The sequence below is a fragment of the Lepisosteus oculatus genome, chromosome 9, assembly GCF_040954835.1.
Source record: "Lepisosteus oculatus isolate fLepOcu1 chromosome 9, fLepOcu1.hap2, whole genome shotgun sequence".
Taxonomy (NCBI): Eukaryota; Metazoa; Chordata; class Actinopteri; order Semionotiformes; family Lepisosteidae; genus Lepisosteus; species Lepisosteus oculatus.
Genome location: NC_090704.1, coordinates 15345531 through 15366159, shown reverse-complemented (window position 1 = coordinate 15366159; position 20629 = coordinate 15345531). Strand labels below are relative to the sequence as shown.

Sequence of the window (20629 nt, the reverse complement as noted above, 5' to 3'; positions counted from 1 at the left end):
GTTAAACTGTGTATAGTGCTTGACCTTGAACACAGCTTACTAAAAAACAACACAAAGACTGAGAGGGAGCAGCCATAGTCCTAATCAGAAGTCTATGCCTCCAACTTTAGCCCACATTGTATTCTTGATAACTAAATTGTCAAATAAATATTGGAGACACATTTTATAGAAAAAAAAATGACAGATGCCATAAAACACAATTATGCTTGTGTTTAACAAGGAACACTCAAATGTTATACAAGGTCTTGCAATATTTCATTTCAGTTAAGTTAAATCTCCTTCAGATTTTCTATGTTTAAACAAATCCAAAACAAAACAAATCAGTTAAGTTAAATCTCCTTCAGATTTGCTGTTTAAACAAATCCAATAAATTATACTACAGAGTGCAGTACAGAAAAGCAGCGATGAGACCACCCAATTACCTGAATCAAACACAGCGACATTTCATTGTGAGATTAAGAAGCCTGGACAGCTGAGTGGCCAAAAGTGCAAGGAGGTTATCTGTCTACTAACAAACAAACCCCATAACCCAGCACAGCATTACGCAAAACTGCGCTATATAAAGCACTGTGCAGCAAACTGCAGTGTCATTCATACACTTTGTCACTTGGAGAAGCCAGGGGAGCCCAGGTAGGCGCACTTTTAACTTAATTTGTATTGTAGTTCCATACAAAATAATCTCAGCATCAAAGAGCTTGTGTTCATTTGTAAGGACAAAGAGAGACGTTTATCCCAAATCTCAAATCTTAAAGCATTGCTGTCTCTTAGCACTGGGGCTCTGGGTTCAGTTCCTGCGGTGTTATCTGTGTGGAGTTTGTACGTCCTCTCCATGTTTACTTGGGTTTCTCCTGGGTGTTCTAGTTTCACAGTCTAAAGACATCCTATTTGGTTAGTTGGCTTCAGTAAAAGTGGCCCTGGTGTGAGTGTTGGTGTGTTTACATCTGTGTGTGCCATGTAATGGACTGGCGTCCTGTCCAAAGCGTGCCCTACCTTGTGCCCATTGCTTGCCAGCTTATGCTCCTGTGCCCCGCACTACCCTGCACTGTATAGAAAATGGATGAATAGAAGGGCTCTTACAACAATTCAGGTGGGTAGCTGCGTCAGCATGTGTAGGCTGCAAAGGAACAAGTAATAGGTCTATTGCATGCTGAAAAAAAGAAGAAAGAGAACACAACGTTTTGGCCGTGGAGCCTTCTTCAGGTGTAGACAGATAACCTCCAGATAACCTCCTTGCACCTATGGCCACTCAGCTGTCCAGGCTTCTTTATCTCACAATGAAATGTCGCTGTGTTTGATTCAGGTAATTGGGTGGTCTCATCGCTGCTTTTCTGTACTGCACTCTGTAGTATAATTGTACAGCACTCTTGATGCTAAATATGTTGATATTAATTGTACAGCACTGTTGATACCAAATACTACATAGATTAGAAAAGAGTGTTTGTGGGAAAATCCCTTCATACTCCTGTTGCAGGGACGGTGCCAAGGATGAAAGTGTATCTGACAGCAGTGGGGATACTGGTCCTGGTGGCCACAGTACAGTGTACGGAACACAAGTGCCTGCAAGGCCGGGACCACAAGAAAGCCCCCAGTGAAGAGCACAGCATGAAGGAGTGCACAGTGTACTCCAACTGTGAGTATGGGAAATCCTAATGTTATTTCGAAACCATGATTGTATCATAGCCCTTCACATGGAAACACAGCTTCATTTGTTATTATGGTACTATATCTTTGATAAAGTCGACCCACCGGCGGTGTGTGTTCAGCTGCCTAAATTGTAGAATTCCAGCCATTTTATCCTAAAGCAAACAAAAGGGAGGAAAGCTTTGTGCCACCCCTCCAATTTGGCCCCCTTGGAAAATGAAAAAAGAAGTGAGAGGATGAGATATGGTGGACCTTCCCTGGAAAGTGGAGAAGACATGAAGGAACTCCTCCCAACCACTTCAGACAGAAAGCAGACCAGGGCAGTGCCTCCTTCACCCTTTTGTCTCACACATCTCTGCGCCCCATCAAGCAGATTGTGGAAACAGCCCAGACGTTTGCAATTATCATTCCACAGAAGGATGAATTATTCCCACTTTTAACTAAAACCTGTGATTTTTTTTTGTAAATAAATAACTGGATCGTTAGTGGGTTCCCAGGATGAGAGTTTGGAAATATTCTGAAAGGCTGTCTCTTCTTGCCCTTGTCTCTCTCCCATAGCTTCCTGCTGCTACAGCAACTTCACTGAGCAGCTAGTCTCCCCTGTGAAAAAGGTGGACAACACCCAATGGGATCTGTGTCAGAAACTCAGCACAGGGTAAGAGTCCAATTCCAATGTGAGGGAACCCACTACAAAGACACATTTATTATCCTACTCCCATATTCCTACTTCCTGTATACAAAGCTCTAATGTATTTTCATTTACTTTAAACATTTTTTGTGTTTTTTAACAGCTAAAGAATCATTAACCACTGTCTCTATTTCCTGTACTTCAACAGTATATTAAGCTGTTCAGAGACACAGGAGGCAGGCAACATGTTTAGAAGGGGCATTTGCAAAGCATGATGCATTTCAAACTGATAATGGGCACGCCTTTATGCAAAGGGTTGTAGGAGTCTGGTACTAGCTACCCAGCTGTGTTACTGAAGTCATTAAGAGCTTCCAATAAAAAAAAAAGCTGGATAAGTCTCTTGGATGAATAAACAACTAACTACCAGAGGGGTTAGTTGGGCTGAATGGCCTCCTCTCATTTGTTCCTACAATATGCCTAAAGAAAGCCTTTTATAGATGATCTAAGCACACATCAGGGGCCATAAGTGTCATAATTTTTTGAATGAAGATAAAACTCAGATTTTTCTCCCATAGCATCATGGAAAAGCACATGTATATTGTATTATCTTGGCTCCACAGTCCACAGTTTTCGTAATATTTTTGTCTGAGTAGACCTCCCATTTAACTGCACCATCTGTTTGTATTGTGTTTAAGATGTGAGGCATTCATGAAGAAGGTGGAGTGTTTCTACCAATGCTCCCCCAGTGCAGTTAACTGGATGAACCCCAACTACACTGCTGGCCTCCTGCACGTGCCACTATGTGTCAGCTTCTGCAACAACTGGTAAGCACCAGACCTGACTTGCATTTCTTTCTTTTTCTAAACTAGCTAGTTTATTAATTATTAATAAACATATACCTGTACCAAAAAGTGCTGTCTGTTTTGCTCCTAATTATTTTTAGTTGACAGGATAGTCTTTATTCTCAGTCTTTAGTCTCGAATAATTCCCAGGATCCTGACCATCCCGGCCACAAACTGTTCTCCCCCCTGCGCTCTGGCGAGCAATACCACAATATTAAAGCACAGACTTACCTCGACTTAGGAACAGCTTCTACCCTACTGCAGTACGCATCCTCAACAGCTAACTGCAATGCTTCAGACTTCAGCACATCTGCACTATGAACTTTTTGCATAGTCTACCATGATTTTTGTTCTCCCTGCTACATATTCACAGTCCCGCAACATACATATTGTTCCTGTTATTATTATTTATCATGTTTATTATGTCTACATTGTGTGGTGTTGTCCGTTGTATTGTGCATGTCCTGACAGATCAGCGCAAATAAGAATCCCAATGTACATGTACATGTGGCAATAAACTCCTCTTCTGTACTCTCTGTTTCCTTTCACACACTTCTCCAGCGACATAGATCAGAGATATACAGTATAGACCATATGCACCAGACTTATAGTCACTGGAGGGTATGTTCCATTGCATTGCTACTCCATTAAACTGCAGCTAAAATGATGTCTCACTGGCCTAGGGCCACTTTTAATCATAACCCCCTCAAAGAAAAAAAAAACACACTCCTTTCACTTCAGTAATAACCTCACTCAGTTTTGTTTTAATCTAAGGTGAAGAACTGGGCTTTTGTTGTCTTGCAGTCCATCCTATAATGTATGCAGCCTTATTTTAACATTGGTGGTGGTGGAAGGGAGTCTCCATTTCTAGTAAAGAGCTTATAGTGGAGTGTAGAGAAAGTGCTATATAAGTGTTAGGAAGTATTATTATTATTATTATTATTATTATTATTATTATTATTATTATTACTACTACTACTACTACTACTTCTACTACTAATCTCTCCACTTGTTAACCATTGGAGGAAACAGAAGGAAGATCAACATTACATCAACATAAAATGAGCTTTTAATTTAAAATGGTGATTAAAAAAACATCCTTTAATTATGTAGAGTCATAACACTACTTTATGCAGCCAGATATTTTGTTTCTCCTGTGACATCTAGGTTTGATGCATGCAAAAATGACCTGACGTGTGCAAAGAACTGGATCACTGACTTCAAATGGGACGAGAATGGCAACAACCACTGCAGTGGAGACTGTGTGCCATTCAACAAAGTATGCATTTGTCTTTCCCACTTCACCAGTCATAATGTTCCGCATTATGACAAAGAGATGCAGGACAGAGTTTGAGTCTATCACTGCTACCATACTGCTCCAGGGTTATAAGTTTGTGTGCAATTTGCATGTTCTCTCTCTGTTTGCATGTTTTTTTTTCCTGGTATTCAGGTTTCCACTTAGCTCCAAGAAGACTTCACTGGCTTTTCTCAATTGTCACTGTGATCCCACAATGAACCTGTGGGGGAGAGTAGTATTATGGTCTCAATCCCACCTCTGTCCTGTACGTCTGGGATAGGCCCCAGCTTTCTGTGATGCTAACCTGGAAAAGCAGCTTTTTGGTAACAGACAGATGAAAAGGCTAAATGGATTAAAAATGTATGCTGCCCTTGACATGTGTGACTAAGAATTTGGAAAGGGGAGCTTCTTGCAAAGTTCAAAGGACATTTATAGGATTAGCTAAGAATTAGGATAATAAAAGAGGCTGGAACATATTTAATGACTCGAAGTTACTAGAGTTTTTGTTAGTACTGGCATGTATTCTGGCATGAATCTCATAGAATATAGGAATTGTACAGCTGGCAGTGATATGCTCATCTGTGCTGAAAAAAAAGATGATTGGAGCGGGTTTATTTTTAAATCTCTTTAAACACCAATCAAAATCAAATCATTTTCCCCAGTGGTGCAGTGAAATAAGACTGTAGCAAAATTAAGACTGCACTAAAATGTCCACCATTTATTGGCATAGAAAAAGGAGTTATTGGCAGACACATTGCCCTTTTGGACTCAGTTGTGTGCATCCATCTGTTGAAACAGCCAGACTTCTGTTTACTAATTCAGCAGTCAATGTGACACATGAGTATCTCCTGATTTATCTGTTTTTGGATCAGCTTACACCACTGGACTCCACTCTGTAAATACAGCCTTTTACATTATACCTTTCTTTTCTCATGCTTTCAACTGTTTTGCATTTTGTTCTGCAAGTCATAAGGACGACAATGGCATGCACAAGGAAAGATACAGCTTGGACAGGGCACCAGTACAGAAAAATGAAATAGCTGCTAGACAGTTCAATACAACTGTCAATTTATGTTAAATCTGCTAGTTCCATTTTTATTTATTAATTCAATTGTCTTTTGTGCACCATCTCAGAGTGGTCAAATATAGGGCATCATGCATATAATACAAAAGTAGAGAACAACAGCTTCAGATAATGCCAGATGTCCAATAAAATTAAATTTGCATGCAAGATAATGAGCCATAGATTAAAGGCTGGTTTTATTTCAAATTTAAAACAGTACAACTAGTTTTCAGAATATAGCACAAAGTTTCAATGCGCTTAAACTGGTTTAGTCTGTGGTTGCAGGGTACTAGTACAGGCAGCAGAAGCTGACCAGTTTGGTTTTTCAATGTGCATCTCTTTCTGGCCAGATGTACTCCAATGGAACAGACCTGTGCCAGAGCATGTGGGGCCAGACGTTCATGGTCACCGACTCGGACTGCCGCTGCCTGAGGATGGATGGCAGAGATGAGATGGTGCTGCAATACATCCTGTACAAGGACTCCAGCTCCAGCTCCAGCTCCAGCAGCTCCAGCAGCTCAGCCTCCAGCCAGGAGACGTCCTGCCAGCAAGCCCTCAGGAGACTGGAGGCTCCGGAAGCAGAGCCAGAAGGCGAGGAGTGAGTTTAGGGTTTAAACCACGGATCCAGTCTTTAGCTAGTGCCAGGGCTCCTATCTGTTCAAATGAAATTTGGTTTGCAGTTGGCAAAAGGGAAAATAATGATGTGAAGAAAACATATGAACTGCTGTAATCCAGCCTTCATCACTGCTTTTCATTCCACTGGAGCTCTCAAATACACCCTGCTGCCTATGGAAAGTCTACACCCCTTTCATTCTTTGACATCTGGTTGTGTCAGTGCCTCAGAGTTTCATGCATCTAAATGTGGATTTTGTCATCTTATCCACACAAAATATTCCATACTTTTGTATTTTAATAATGTTTTCTCCTCAAAAGTAAAATATCATAATTGGATAAGTCCCCCAGCCCCTGAGTTCATACTTGGTAGAAGCACTTTTAGAAGCAATTACAGCTGTGAATCTGTTGAGATCAGTCTGTACCAACTTAAACATGTAGATTTGTCATGATTTGAATGGTGCTTGACCATTCTTCTTTACAGAACTGTTCATGCTCTGTCAGGTTCCTTGGAGAACATTGAAAAACAGTCATCTTCAATTTTTAAGATTTTCACATTTTGTTAGAGCCAATTTTTTGCCATGTGCCCACAGAATCTGCTGCTTACTTCAAACAGGATTCAAGCTGGGCTTTCTTGAGTAAGACTTACTCCCAATGTCACTGCCACCCAGCCATTGAGGCCAGATCTGTGGAATGTCTGAGATACTGTTGTCATTTGCACACTTTGACCAGCAATTGTCATAAAAGAACATAGCTCTTTCAAATTTGCCATTTGTCTCTTGTTGGCCTCTCTGATCAGTCTCTCATTTGCTTGGTAATCCAGTTTTAAGTGTTGGCCTGATATAGCCAGAGTCTTGGTGGTGCCATAAACATTTAATTTCTTAATAATCATCTTGACTGTGCTCCAAGAGTTATTCCAGACCTTTAATTTTTTTATACTCCACCCCTGACCTGTACCTTTCCACAGTTTTCTTCCAGAGTTCTTCTAAAAGATCCTGATGCTGATGGTTGAGCCTTTGCTTTGCAATGCATTGCACAGCAGAGGGAACCTACAGGAACTACTGAATTTAGGATTTAATGATTTAACACAGGAATACAATTAAATACACATGGAAGCCAGTTAACTTGGGGCGTGATATTGAAGATGACTGGTTACATATGAGTTAATTTTAATATTGGTATTACAAGGAGGGCTGGACAATCCACACTATATAGCCAAGCTATTTCAGCAATTTATTTCAAAGCTATTTCAGTTATTTATTTCCCTAAATGGAATTTGTTTTTCTTCTTTACACCTAAATACTGTGCTTTCAGAATGGCCTTAAAATCGAGTTCCCAGTATCCTCTGTCCTTTCTGAAACTTTTCAGGAAAATAAAAATATTAAGTGGAAAAGTAAAAATGTGAAGGAATCAAAGGGTCTTTGATGTAATGCTTTTTTGGCAACTTAATTTTTAAATATTTTTTTTCCCATTCGCAAGCCTACCAACAAAAACAAGTTCCAAAGATTTCTAGTAATGCTGTTTATACAACCTCTTTTAATTCTAGGTTCAGAATTTCCCGTGTTGACATCCTTTTTTGCACTGAAAGGTCCTAGATGAAATACAGACTGTCTACCAATATCTCAAAGTGGAACTGAGACTGAAAGAGAAACCCAAACCCAAAACCAAGCTGAGGGTTCCTCTTTTACTGGACCATTTAATTCAAATGTCCTTTTTTATTTTGTAGGTCAGTAGTCCTTAAAAAGGAATGAAGAGATCCTACTTTTGCATCATGGGATGGACTTGCACTTCTCACATCAAGCTTTCTGCAAAAGAGGACAAAGCCGCATTGCAGCAGATATTTACAGAGTGTTCAAGTGCACAATATACCAAACAAAGCATATATGTACAGCTTAATAAAAGTAAAATCGGTGTATTGAAATCCACTCCTTGTCATTTGATACTTTCACTGTTTTCAGCTTTACCTTGTTCTTTTGCCTTCCCCATCTTTCCCTGCCTGTCCTTATCATTGTGAACAATTGTAATCCTCTTGATCTCTTTCACAAACAATACATAACACTGAAATTAATGATTAAATACTGTTGTGTTATGTTCTAAACGGCAAACAACTACAAACCCACTGTTAGAATAACCACAGGTGAAACTTTATTCTTCCAAAGCAAGGAAACAAGAGGTGACAGTTAAAGACAGTGTGAGTGGGAGCTGACATGCCAGGTTACTTTCTGGGTGGAACAATCTAGGGACCCTGTCAGGAAGGGATCACTGGGAATGTCACCCCTCTTTAAGGCTCACAGATATCCAGAACTAGGCTATGGTAAAATAGAAAAGTAAAAAAATCAACAAAACAGGTAATGTATTATCTACAAATATAGAAATAAACCTTGAATGATGCTTCAAAACAAATGTTCTTGGAAATCTATAAGCATTAAGTAAGATTATTTCCCAGAAAAATCTCCCTTTGTTGTTTCATAGTAGTGTTTGCATAAAAAACTGAATAGCTATTTAATTGGTTATCTGATACCAGTCAATGAATTGTATTTCATAGACCTTGTTTCTTGGAGATTCATTTTGTAATGTTATTACAAAGTAGACATGTTCACAGGCAATGGTACAATGGTAAAAAATAACTGGTCAGATTTGTTTTTCGATGCAAATGTATCAAGCAGTGATGGTCTACAGAAAAATACAATTCCTATATTGTGGTACAGTTTATAAAAACACATTGTAAATAGTTTTGTATTGTATTTCACACTAATTTAAAGAACTTAACCTCTTTAGTGTATAACAACAGGCATTATGAAGTCTTGAAAGGTCTTGACAAAGTTAATGCAATGGGCTTCATCAAAGTCAGTAGTTACTATGGCCGTCTTGGGAGTTTAAGAAAAACCTAACCTAATGGGCTAATCTGTTTTTTTTTAGGATTCCCTCACAGTACAAAGAATGCTGTGTAGGGTAATTAATTGGCTTTTCTAAATTAGGTTAAAGCCCAGTGAGTAGCGGCGGTATAATGGACTTAGACTAAACGATAATTGAAAATGGATGGAAAGGTGGATGCTAGACATGGACGGAGGACGTTTACTCTGGTCTATTCCTGCTCAAGGTTAGATAGTCAAGACTAGTTGCTGGACGAGTGAACGGATTGACAGGCGGAAGTTGATGTGTGTACACATTTTGACTGACTATGTGATATTTGCCGAACTGTTGATGCAGGTGAGTATACTCAGCTGATTGTGCAATCGGCAGTTACTGTTTTGCCACTCTAAATTTCAACATGCATCTACGTAGTGGTCGTTGGAATATTTATTTTTGCTTATGTGATGGCGATACTGAGATGATAAGTATACGCACCTTCACTGGAAGAATAACAAATTCTGTCCTTGATGGAATAAGCTTTTTAAGAGGCGCAGAACGACTCACAAATATATAAAAGTGACTACATTATAGCTTTTAATGTTTCCAAATATAAGTATTTTGTTTAGACTTGAATAATTCTGAAAACAAGAACAAACCGTTCATTTTTTGACAAGTTTGCCGTCTTCGGACATCAGATACGTTTTGTACTAGATTAACGAGACCTTTTGCAGATTTCCAATCGTTTGAGCAAGAGTTACATTATTATTAGTCATTGCTGTTGTTGGATTTTTATTTGTTCCGCTGTTCTCAAAACACCGCTCGAGTGTATTTACGTAGCATCCTCTTAGAGTAAATACAGGAGGTCTCTTAGTCTTTGCTGTTGCAGCAGCTTAACTGTTTAAATTAAGCAATATGTTGATTTATGTGTCTTCAGTAGGACACAGTACAACCCTGTATAAATTCAAGAGCGTACATTTTACACTAGGCCATGGATGAGTTTGCTATTTTCACTCTTTAATTTTGTATAAGAATGAATATACCATTTTATTACATATATAAAATAATTGCAGTTTTTCTTCATTTCCATTCTTGAGGGTTGTCCCTTGTGCTCTTGCTGACTCACACAAATACTGCAAGTGTAAATTTCAAAGCCAAAATTATTATAAGCCCATAATATATAGCCTCCATATTGGAATGTGAGCAAAAATTGAAATGAAAAAAATATAACTTAATGTTCTGCGTATCCTCTCTTCTTCTCATTTGTGTTCCAGTGTAGAAGGGAGATGTGTGGGGTGCGGAGGCAGTGATTTCTCCGTTGCCACGGCGTTGGGACTCTTGGGAAAGCAGCCATGGCCTCTGTGGCCCAGCCGAAGAGCACGTCCCCCGAGCAGGGCCAGTACTCCTCGGACAGGTACGCACGGCTCCTCCTGGCCCAGATGAACAAGATGCGGCTGAGGAAGGATTTCTGTGATGTGCAGCTGCAGGTGGGGGGCCGAGGCTTCAGCGTGCACAGGCTCGTCCTGGCGGCCAGCAGCCCCTACTTCTCTGCGCTGTTCGCGGGGGGCATGCGGGAGGCCAACCGAGATTTCGTGCAGATTCTCGGCGTGGAGGCCGACGCGTTTGAAATACTGCTGGAGTTCATATATACAGGTAGGCTGCCAGCACTGAGATGTACTGTATGTGAATTTGTTTCAACTGCTTGTTCCGCCTCTGCTTTAAATAGGTGCTCTGTGTTCATTTGAGAAGAAATGTAACTAGGTAAGGAATTAACTCAAGCGACTGGTGTTTAACTGGAGATGACAGGCTTCAGAAATTCTTTCAGATCTTTGGTTCAAAAATGTTGCTAAATGTTCCATGCTGAGAAATTAGAAGATGAATGTGTAAGCATTTTGATCATTGATCGACTACCTAGTCAATGTACACGACTATATTTATAAACATGAATCTGCTCACAATGTTGTAGTCAATGAATTGGCTAAACATAAGCTAATACATTCTCTACTGCTGATTTTGTTGATTGATTCAAAGCAGGTGTCGACCTCAGCTCTGATGTGTCTCACTCTGTGTGTCCGAGGTGCAGGTATGATCAACGTCAACGTGGACAATGTCCAGGAGTTAATCGTTGCCGCAGATATGCTCCAGCTCAGTGAGGTGGTCAGTATTTGCTGTGAGTTTCTCAAGGCGCAGATGGATCCGTCCAACTGCGTGGGAATTTACCAGTTCCTGGAGCAGATAGCCTGTCTTGAGATGCTGGAGTTCACAGAGAACTACATTTACGTTCACTTCCTGGAGGTGAGGGCACATTACTACCTAGAGAGCGCTGCACAGAAGGCAATATGTGAACGGATGTTGAAAGGAAATATGTTGAAATGTTTAGCATCAGACATTTGCTGCCAGTGCTGTGATCTAATTCCTTGTTTCAGCTTCCATTATACTGTAGCAGGAATAACAAAGTCCAGATGCGGAGAACTAGAGCTTATTAATATTTAACTGAACAAACATCCTTGATTTTTTTTTGCCTGATATTTTACAATTATAAGTTTTGTAGGAACAAAAATGAAATTGTAAGAGCTGAAGGAGGGGGAAATTATCTGATTAAGATAGGTTTTACTGTTGTTAAGGGTGTAACTGGGCATTACAATTCAGCTGAAAGGAAAAGTATCTTTTGATACTGTGTAAATATGTTACAATCAAAACAGTTGAATGTATAAAATGTGAATGTTGATTTATTCTTGACATGAAGGACCACTACCTGTAATTGGTATCTGTGATGTTTCCTGAAGCACATTACTGCGAGCAGCGCTTCTGTACGCAGTATTTACCTTCCATGGCTCTGTGTGCCCCGTGTCAGGTATGCGTGGCAGACGAGTTTGCCGGCCTCTCGAAGGACCAGCTGGTGAAGCTGCTGCGCAGTGAGGAGCTGCGGATCGAAGACGAGTACCAGGTGTTCACCGCCGCCATGGGCTGGGTGCTGAAGGACGTGCCCAAGAGGAAGAAACACGTGGTGGAGGTCCTAGACCCCGTGCGCTTCCCCCTTCTCTCTCCGCAGCGGCTCTTCAAGTACATCGAGGGTAGGGCATCTGGAACGACAGCTGTAGGTCCCCCTTTCCAGGAGCTCGGAGCTGGTATTTTCACACAGCACTCTCACTCATCATATTTGTGCAGGATGTGCAACCAGAAAGAAACCACGGCACATTGAGCCTTCAACTTACCCTAGCCTATGAGTATTCAGGCTACAATAGAAAGAAGAAAATGCATTCATGTTGTACGAGTGAAGTAAGAGTCAGAATTTAAGGGCTTTGAGTGGAGTGTCCAGAAAAGCGCTATATAAATGTAAGCAATTATCATTATTATTAATTCTTGAGGAAGTTAAGAAAGCTACAAACAAGAGGAAGCCATTCTGCCTATCCAGCACATTTGCTATTTGATCATATTCAGCCATCACATAATGTTTTATAGTATAGATTATAAATGTACAATATGAGTTTGAATACATGTGTTTTCCTTAGACACAATATAATCCTCTTGTTTTGTTTGTTTCTTCATGTATTTTTTTCCAAAAGGCATTTCTGACTTTAGCCTGCGGGTGGCACTGCAGACCTTGCTGAGAGAATACACTGAAGTGAGCAAGTCTCCCAAGGAGAACAAGATGTTCAGTTTACTGCAGCCAGCAAAGACGCGTCCACGAAGAAAGGCAAGGAAGTATCTTTATGCTATAGGTAAATAACACTGATTTCACTTCCACCATATAGAGCACACCCTGGTTGTCTACCTCATGTTAAAGGGGGTATAAGGGAAATGTGACTGTTACTTTGATCCTTTGATTAGGGCCTCAAGCGCGTGTTTATGTAATTATGTTTTAAAAGGTAATCATTGAATTGAATTTTGAAAATATGAGTCTTGTTTTGTTTTTTTCAGACAGGCATTTGATATAGTTTTACCTGGAACAGTAACCATTTAGTGAAGTGCAATAGGCATGGGCCTGTTTCTGGCATTAGGGGCATTTAACAACTGCATATCTTTGATTCCCAAAACCCTGACTGTGATATGTATCACTGGGGCATATAACTGTGTGTGTAGGGTTTCACCCAAAGGACAGCACCTTTTAACAGTACTTACTGTTAAAACCAGGCAGTGAGTTTGGCTCAGAGGAAAGGAGTGCCAACTGCTGATCCTCCATGACCTCTTCCTATACTGCAGTGACATTATTTTCTTTGAATTCTCCAACTTCTCCAGCTCCGATTCAATCTTCAAATATGCTGCTGACACTACCGTCATTGGCCGAATCACCAGTATTGATTGGACAGCCTATAGGTATGAGGTCGGGAACCTGGTGGAATGGTGCCTTGACAATAACTTCTCCCTCAATGTCAGTAAAACCAAAGGGCTGGTCATTGATTTTAGAAAGCAGGGTGGGGACCACACCCCTATTCACATCAATTGGTTGGCTGTTGAGATGTTTAGCAGCTCCAAGTTCCTGGTTACCTTCATCGCTAGCGACGCTAACTACAAAGAAGGCACAACAACGCCTTTATTTCCTCAGTCAATTGAAACCATTTGGACTGCCTTCAACTGTCCATACCACATTTTACAGGTGTGCTATTGAGTGTGCTAACATGTGGTATTACAGTGTAGTTAGGCAGCAGCTCGTTGTCTGACCAGAAGGAGTTACAGGGGAAGGCGTTACCGAGGGCGGGGGGTTAGGTCAGCCCAGTCCATCATTGGAGTACAGCTCCCCTCTATTTCAGACATTTTTACTACTCGCTGCCTCAGGAAGGCTGGAAGTATCGTTAAGGACACCAGTCATCCTGGTTCCTCACTTTTCTCCCCTCTTCCCACTTTTAAGCGTTATAGGAGCTTAAAGGCATGAACGTCTAGACTTCTTCCCTAAGGCTGTCAGATTACTGAACTCTACCCCTACCACTGGCTCACACTGATGGTTTTTTTTTCTCTAAGATGTATGTTATTTAACTCGTAGTTGTTGCTGCCGCTGTTCTGTGTTTTTGGTGTTTCCTTGATGTCTTTGTTTAGGAGCATTTGTGCCAATAAGCATTTCATTGCACTTGTGCATAGGACAGTAAAGTCTACTCTACTCTTCTAGCCTCCCTCAGCTTGGAGAGGTACATGAGCAGAGGTGGGATGAGATCGGGCCCCCGGGTGAAGGAGTCTGTCTAACCCCAGTGTTGTTGCGCCTCAGGGGGATACACGCGCCTGCAGGGCGGCCGGTGGAGTGACAGCCGGGCACTGAGCTGTGTAGAGCGCTTCGACTCCTTCAGCCAGTACTGGACCACAGTGTCCTCCCTGCACCAGGCGCGCAGCGGGCTAGGCGTTGCGGTGCTGGAGGGCATGATCTACGTGGTTGGAGGTGGGTGTCCTGGAGCCAGCAGGCTAGTGGACTGTATTCATACAGCCTCACGTATGAAAGTGGGGAAAGTGTAAAGTTGCTTTGGCAATTATCATTGGTTTCCTTGACAATTTAAGTCTAATATACCATGATATAAGAAAGATTTCACTGGTTCTGCCAAGCTTTTAAGTGTTCATAACAGTGGTATGGTACTTCCCTTAATTGTGGTTAATTACAGTGTAACAGGTCAGTGGAATGAAGTAAGAGGAATTTAAAGTCATTTTAAAGCTGTGGTACGCATGCTATGTAAGTTAAAAAAATTACCTTGGTAGTTTTTCTCATGGGTTTTTGCACCACATTATATTAACATCTTTTTTGTTCTGAAAATGGATAAAACAGATGACTAACATGGCAAAATCAAACTCATGCAGTTCAGAGTGAGGAAGCACGTTTCAGGACAGCTATCACAGATGTTTTCTGCGTCATACTCCAGAGATTCTGCCTTTTGAATCAAGAGTTCCATGCCTACAGTGGTATATTTACACCTGTAAACCTTAATAGTTCCTTTCTGGCAACCCACTGTAATTAAGCAGGACTGAGCCCACCCAGTACCTGGATGGGAGACCTCCTGGGAAAGCTAAGTTTGCTGCTAGAAGAGGTGTTAGTGGCGCTCACCCTGCAGACTGTGTGGGTTGTAATGCCTCAGTGCAGTGATGGGGATACTATATTATAAAAAGGCGCCGTCCTTTGGATGAGACGTAAAACTGAGGTCCTGACTCTCTGTGGTCATTAAAAATTCTCGAAATTCTCGAAAAGAGTAGGGGTATAACCCCGGCATCCTGGCCAAATTACCTCTGGTCTTAACCAGTCATGGCCTCCTAACAATCCTCATCTATGAACTGCCTTCATCACTCTCTCCTCCCCAATGATAGCTGATGTGTGGAGAGTGTACTGGTGCACTATGGCTGCCATCACATCATCCAGGTTGGGTCTTTACACTAGTGGTGGTGGAGGGGAGTCCCCATTACCTGGAAAGTGCTTTGAGTGGAGTGTCCAGAAAAGCGCTAGTTAAGTGTAAGGAATTATTATTAATATTTTCAGGTTCATCCTGTTTGTGACGTGTCTGAATGGTGTGTGAATTGGATTTTACAGGGGAAAAGGACTCTATGATATTTGACTGTGCTGAGAGATATGACCCAGTGACGAAGCAGTGGGCTGCTGTGGCTTCTCTGAACTTCCCACGCTGTGGAGTGGGTGTCTGTCCCTGCCATGGAGCTCTTTATGCATTAGGTAATGCGGTGAATGTGTATCTCATGAGCAAGCACCGAGTATGTGTGTAGCTACAGATCCTCATTTTCTTTACAGTTTCTCACTGCTGTGATCCTTGAGGGCCAAAGTCCCATAGGAATTAAGGTATTAGATGTTTAGTCCAGGGCTTGAATTGAGGGGTGATTGAAGAAGCGCCGATAAACATTCCCACTGTTAAAAGAAGCATTCTCTTTTATAAACTGATTTGTTAATACCTTGGTGTTGTGGGAAAATACAGCGCTGCTTCAGGGGTGACTTCATGACTCCCCCTAGACGGGTGGTTTCTTTACAGAAGACTCTCCCACACTCACCCTTGCCCGGTCCCCTTGCTCTTTTTTTCTTCAGTATCGATGCAGAGTGCTTACAGTTTTAATAGGCTTATTCAAGCCACTTTACTATTAAAAACTACATTGGGGTAATGGTGAGTAGAGCTTAGTCAGGACTTCCAAACCGGCATTACGTAGATCTTCATTATGGATTTAACATTTATATTAGTTGACACTTCATTTTGAGACAGGAAAAAAATGCCATTAACTAAAGAGGCAACTTTGGGGAAAGGCTGGGCTAAACTGTACGCAGTTGAATTCGGGCTGTCAATTTTAGCACATGTTCTTCTGATTTGAGTGCATCTTCACAGGGGGATGGATCGGCTCAGAGATTGGGAAAACCATGGAGCGGTATGACCCAGCGGAAAACAAATGGGAAATTGTAGGCAGCATGCCAGTTCCTCGATATTACTTTGGTTGTTGTGAGATGCAAGGTAAGGAGCTGAATTTCAAAGGGGATATAATACAATGTGCTTTGATTAAGTATGAAGAATAATAAATGACAAATTTTGAGGAATAAATACATGACAAAACAACACCTGATTTATAAAGCTGTCTTCAGTATGGAACTATTACACTCAAACTACTGTATATAATTCTGTACCATGTCAATACAACAGAAGTGTTTTGTTTCAGATTTTCAGTGTTGTAACAGAATTGATTTCTATAAGAAGAGACTGTCTGAGCTTGTGTGTTTCTCTGTGTGTTGCAGGGTTCATCTATGTGATTGGAGGTATCAGTGATGAGGGGATAGAGCTACGCTCGGCGGAGATGTACGATCCTATTGCCAAGCGCTGGAGTGCTCTGCCTGTCATGGTCATGCGCCGGGCATATGTGGGCGTAGCCTGCCTCAACAACTGTATCTACGCAGTCGGGGGGTGGAACGAGGCCTTGGGTTCGTTGGAGACAGTGGAGAAATACTGCCCTGAGGAGGTGGGTTACGGTGGAATAATTGGATCACTACTATTTAGAGTCCCATAACTAGGTGCAAAGCACCTTAATTAATCTTAAGAGATGCTTGTTTTGTGCAAGAGCCAAAACTGCTGGCCATTTCGTGGTTATCTTACTTTGATTGCATTCACATTCACAGATCTGGACTTGATGAACCTTGCAACACACAAAGAAACACACAAGCTCAGACAGTCTCTTCCTACAGCAATCAATTCTGTTACTTATATATGGTGTACATACATTTCACAACACTAGTAACTACAGTCCAGATAAATATTGTATGGGATAAAGAGGAAAAAGTTTGGTTTCAGGGGTTTTAGCTGTGGCATTATTTGAGAACGTGTTTCTACTAATTATGTTTGAAAGTTGTGGTCACAGAGAAATATACACCATCGCTAAATGAGAGACAGAATTGGGAGTCTGTTGATGGGAACTGTGATGAGAAATGGCCTTTATTTGCCATCGTGCAGGGGAATATGATCCATGTTGGTGTGCACACTCCAGTCATGCAGCTAAGTGGTGAAGAGTTACCACTGTAGATAGAAACCGTGACTCTAATTGTGCTTATGTGTCTCATGTGATGCTTAGTTTTGATTGTAGCATTAGATGTTGCATGGAAGTGATCCTGCAGGTGGACCTTCTGAAAATGAAGTAATTGGGCCATTACATTAACAATCATATGCCTGTGCTTTGAGGACTGCAGTACCATCCCTGTGTCTCACTGCCCATCTCTCTGCCTCCCTCGTGTTTTTACTCCTTCACTCCCTCTGCCTCTCTCTCGTCCAGGAGAAGTGGGTGGAAGTTGCCCCCATGGCCATGGCGCGGGCAGGAGTTTCGGTGGCGGCGGTCAATGGGCTTCTCTATGCCGTGGGGGGGCGGGCGTCCAGCCGCGACTTTTCCGCGCCCGTGACGGTGGACTCCGTTGAGATCTACGACCCCCACCTGGATACCTGGACCGAGATCGGCAACATGATCACCAGTCGCTGCGATGGAGGAGTGGCTGTGCTCTGAGACACCTGCATCTGTACTGTGCCTCCCACTCCTCACATGGCCAAACCAGCAACAGCACACTAAAGCTCTTCAGACACCACCTCTGGAGTGGATCATAGTGGTTTTATATCACACAAGCACTGTGCACAACAGCTTGATCATCGGGACTGGCTTGGGACTGGCTTGGGAGTTATTTAGTTCGTATCATTTTTTTATCTTTTTAACAGATCTGACCCTGTATTAGGTAAAAATACAGAGATTCTAAAAGTCACGCCGAGAGAAAAAGCAGTCTGGGTCTTTCTCCAGCACCAACATTGCTAAAGCCTTCAAAGTGCTGTTATAATATGAGGTGAAAGACCCTCTGATGGGGTCTTTATTCCAGTGCACAGCTGTTGGTTATTTTTCATTCAATAGCAAATAAGTGTTAACGAACTTCTATTTTAAATGGTCCCTCAAGTGTGTGAATTTAAAAGTTTAAATCATCGGGGAGGAAAAAAAATATTTTTTTTCTCATGGGACCTGAGATACAACATTCAGGGTCTGGAAGTAACCTTCCGGTTCCTACAAAAAGTGTTTAGAAGGTGAGCTGGAGGTGCTGTTACAGGTTATTCTCTGTAAATGAACAAGCTAAGCACTACGCAGTGGGGATTTTATTTGCTTGTACCCCACATGCCAGCACTTTAGGAAAATTAACAAAGAAGAATAACTCGAGGTCTAGAGAAGAAGACACTTTAACTGTGGAGTGCTGCTTGTTTCATGGGAAAAAAAACTCCATCAACACATTTTTCACATCCTAGTGCCAAGGACACGGAAATTACATATTTCACCTTTTTTCCATTACGTACATAGTTGGGCAACTGTGAAAGCTTTTTACTCCAAAGAAGAATGTACACTTAATTTCCTGAAAGTAATTATATGAATATAAAGAAGCCAATCATGCTATAAACAATATTGATATACTGTACAAGAAAAATTAACTTTTTAATTTCAGCATAGTTCTCAGATTTTGAATGGACTATATTTGAAACAACGTGCTTTGATAGTTTTCACAGCCCATTTTCAATAATTAATTTGCTTAGAATTATTTTTTTCACCTTTCAAAATTCAGTAACTTCAATACAGAAAGAATGATACCAAGATATAGAAGATATGTAACTGGCATAGAGAAAAGTTGCCCTTCAGGACTTCTGAATGGTCACTGTTTCCAAATGTAGAAGCATTCTTATGTACAACCTTTGCTGACTCAAGATTGACTCTGCTTTGGAAAAAGTGTAATTTATCTTTTGTAATACTGTTTGCTCTTACTAGATGTGCATTTCAATTTTTTGCAGTGAGTCAATTTTGACCAGGAGCTGCATGCTGTTAAATTCTCCATGACAGTATGTGAAAGGTCAATATCTAGTTCAGTGTCTGCAGCTGTTACTGTGAACACTAGGGTTCTCAATTCTGGTGTCCTTCCAAAAGTCTGTGACAGCACTTTTATTAGTCATCGTCATTGGCTAAATTATTTAATTAAAGGCTCCAGAGTCACTGATAGATTTTTAATAAGAAAGCTAAAGTGTTGTACACATAATAATATTGTCATTACTCTGTGCAAGATAAAATCTTCAGATACTCCTTTTTAATTTTGTGTAGGCTACAAAACGCCTGTAATCGAAAACTGTAAAATTAAAATAATGCCGGACTGCTTTAAAGTATTATCTTGTATAAGGAATTATGTGCTTGTTGTGCAATACGTAAGCAGCAACACATCTACACGAACAAGTTAAGGTTTATTCTGTGCTGAAAAGAGAAGAAAAGAAACAACACTTCGACTGAGGAGAAGCATTCATCCGAAGAAGGCTCCACAGCTTTTTCCTTTTTCCTTTGCAGCCTACGAATGCTGAAGCAGCTCCGTACCTGGACTACTTCAATGCATCTGTATGTTTCTTTCTTTCCTAGAGAGCATGCAGTCATGTTTGTGAACCCTTCAAGTTGGTCATTATTTTAGATATTATAGAGATATAAGAACCTGAACTCTTAATGAATATATAGAATGAATATTCTAAATAAAGACTTCCCACACATAAAAAGGGATTTTAACTCATAGATTATTAGACTATGATATTTAACAAATAACCAGATATCCTTATCTGCAAATGTTGTCTGAAAAACAACTTGTGGCACCTCCTTAAGCAAAAATAACTACACAGTGGCGTCCTGTAACCAATTATCAGTCTCTGACATCTTGCTGGAGGGATTTTTTACAAAACTCTGCCAGTTCTGTGAGGTTTGAAGGATGTCTTGCATGAACAGCCCTCTTCAGGTCCTGCTACAACATTTCAATAGCATTCAGGTCAGGGCTTTGAGTCGGCCATTCACAGACATGGAACCTTTTCTTCCTAAGCCATTCTTTTGTGGACTTGTGGAATGTTTAGGATCGTTGTCTTGTTGAAACATCTACTTTGTGCCCAGCTTGAGTTTTCGAACTGATGGCCTGGCATTCTTCTCAAGAATTCCTTGATATTTCTCAGAATTCATGATTCCCTGAATGTCAAGTTGCCCAGGGCCAGAGTAAGAAAAACACCCCCATACAAGGACAGTTCCACCAACATGCATGACAGCAGGGATAAGGTTTTATTGGTGAAAGGCTGTGTTGCAAAGGCAAATGTAACATTTCCTGCAGTAGCACTTTTCATTTTCATACTTGTGCAGTGCACAAGTGACTGTAAGTGGCTCCCATAAAATGAGCATTTAAAATTATTTAAAATTCAAAACTAAAATGAAATAACCTG

The 20629-nt window shown here is 41.0% G+C and overlaps 2 protein-coding genes across 4 annotated transcripts; both read left to right on the top strand.

The window, feature by feature from the left end:
* The first annotated feature begins 525 nt into the window (after nucleotides 1–525).
* LOC102688995 (riboflavin-binding protein-like) lies at nucleotides 526–8008 on the top strand. Of its 2 annotated transcripts, none has more exons than XM_015355615.1 (7): nucleotides 526–630; nucleotides 1472–1630; nucleotides 2200–2296; nucleotides 2965–3093; nucleotides 4279–4390; nucleotides 5822–6062; nucleotides 7810–8008. In XM_015355615.1, the coding sequence occupies exons 2-7, from the start codon at nucleotides 1486–1488 to the stop codon at nucleotides 7815–7817; spliced, it is 732 nt and encodes a 243-aa protein (XP_015211101.1). In that variant the 5' UTR covers nucleotides 526–630; nucleotides 1472–1485; the 3' UTR covers nucleotides 7818–8008. The 2 variants fall into 2 exon arrangements, with proteins under 2 accessions (XP_015211101.1, XP_006634957.2); XM_006634894.2 differs by having other exon boundaries at nucleotides 5822–6069.
* Nucleotides 8009–8990: 982 nt separating this feature from the next.
* On the top strand, nucleotides 8991–19552 carry ipp (intracisternal A particle-promoted polypeptide). 2 transcript variants are annotated; one of them, XM_006634895.3, is made up of 10 exons: nucleotides 8991–9293; nucleotides 10213–10586; nucleotides 11017–11228; nucleotides 11788–12007; nucleotides 12500–12655; nucleotides 14134–14301; nucleotides 15433–15570; nucleotides 16226–16348; nucleotides 16627–16847; nucleotides 17652–19552. In XM_006634895.3, exons 2-10 carry the CDS (start codon nucleotides 10286–10288, stop codon nucleotides 17874–17876), a joined length of 1764 nt encoding a protein of 587 aa, XP_006634958.1. In that variant the 5' UTR covers nucleotides 8991–9293; nucleotides 10213–10285; the 3' UTR covers nucleotides 17877–19552. The 2 variants fall into 2 exon arrangements, with proteins under 2 accessions (XP_006634958.1, XP_015211100.1); XM_015355614.2 differs by having other exon boundaries at nucleotides 10208–10586.
* The last annotated feature ends 1077 nt before the right edge of the window (nucleotides 19553–20629 follow it).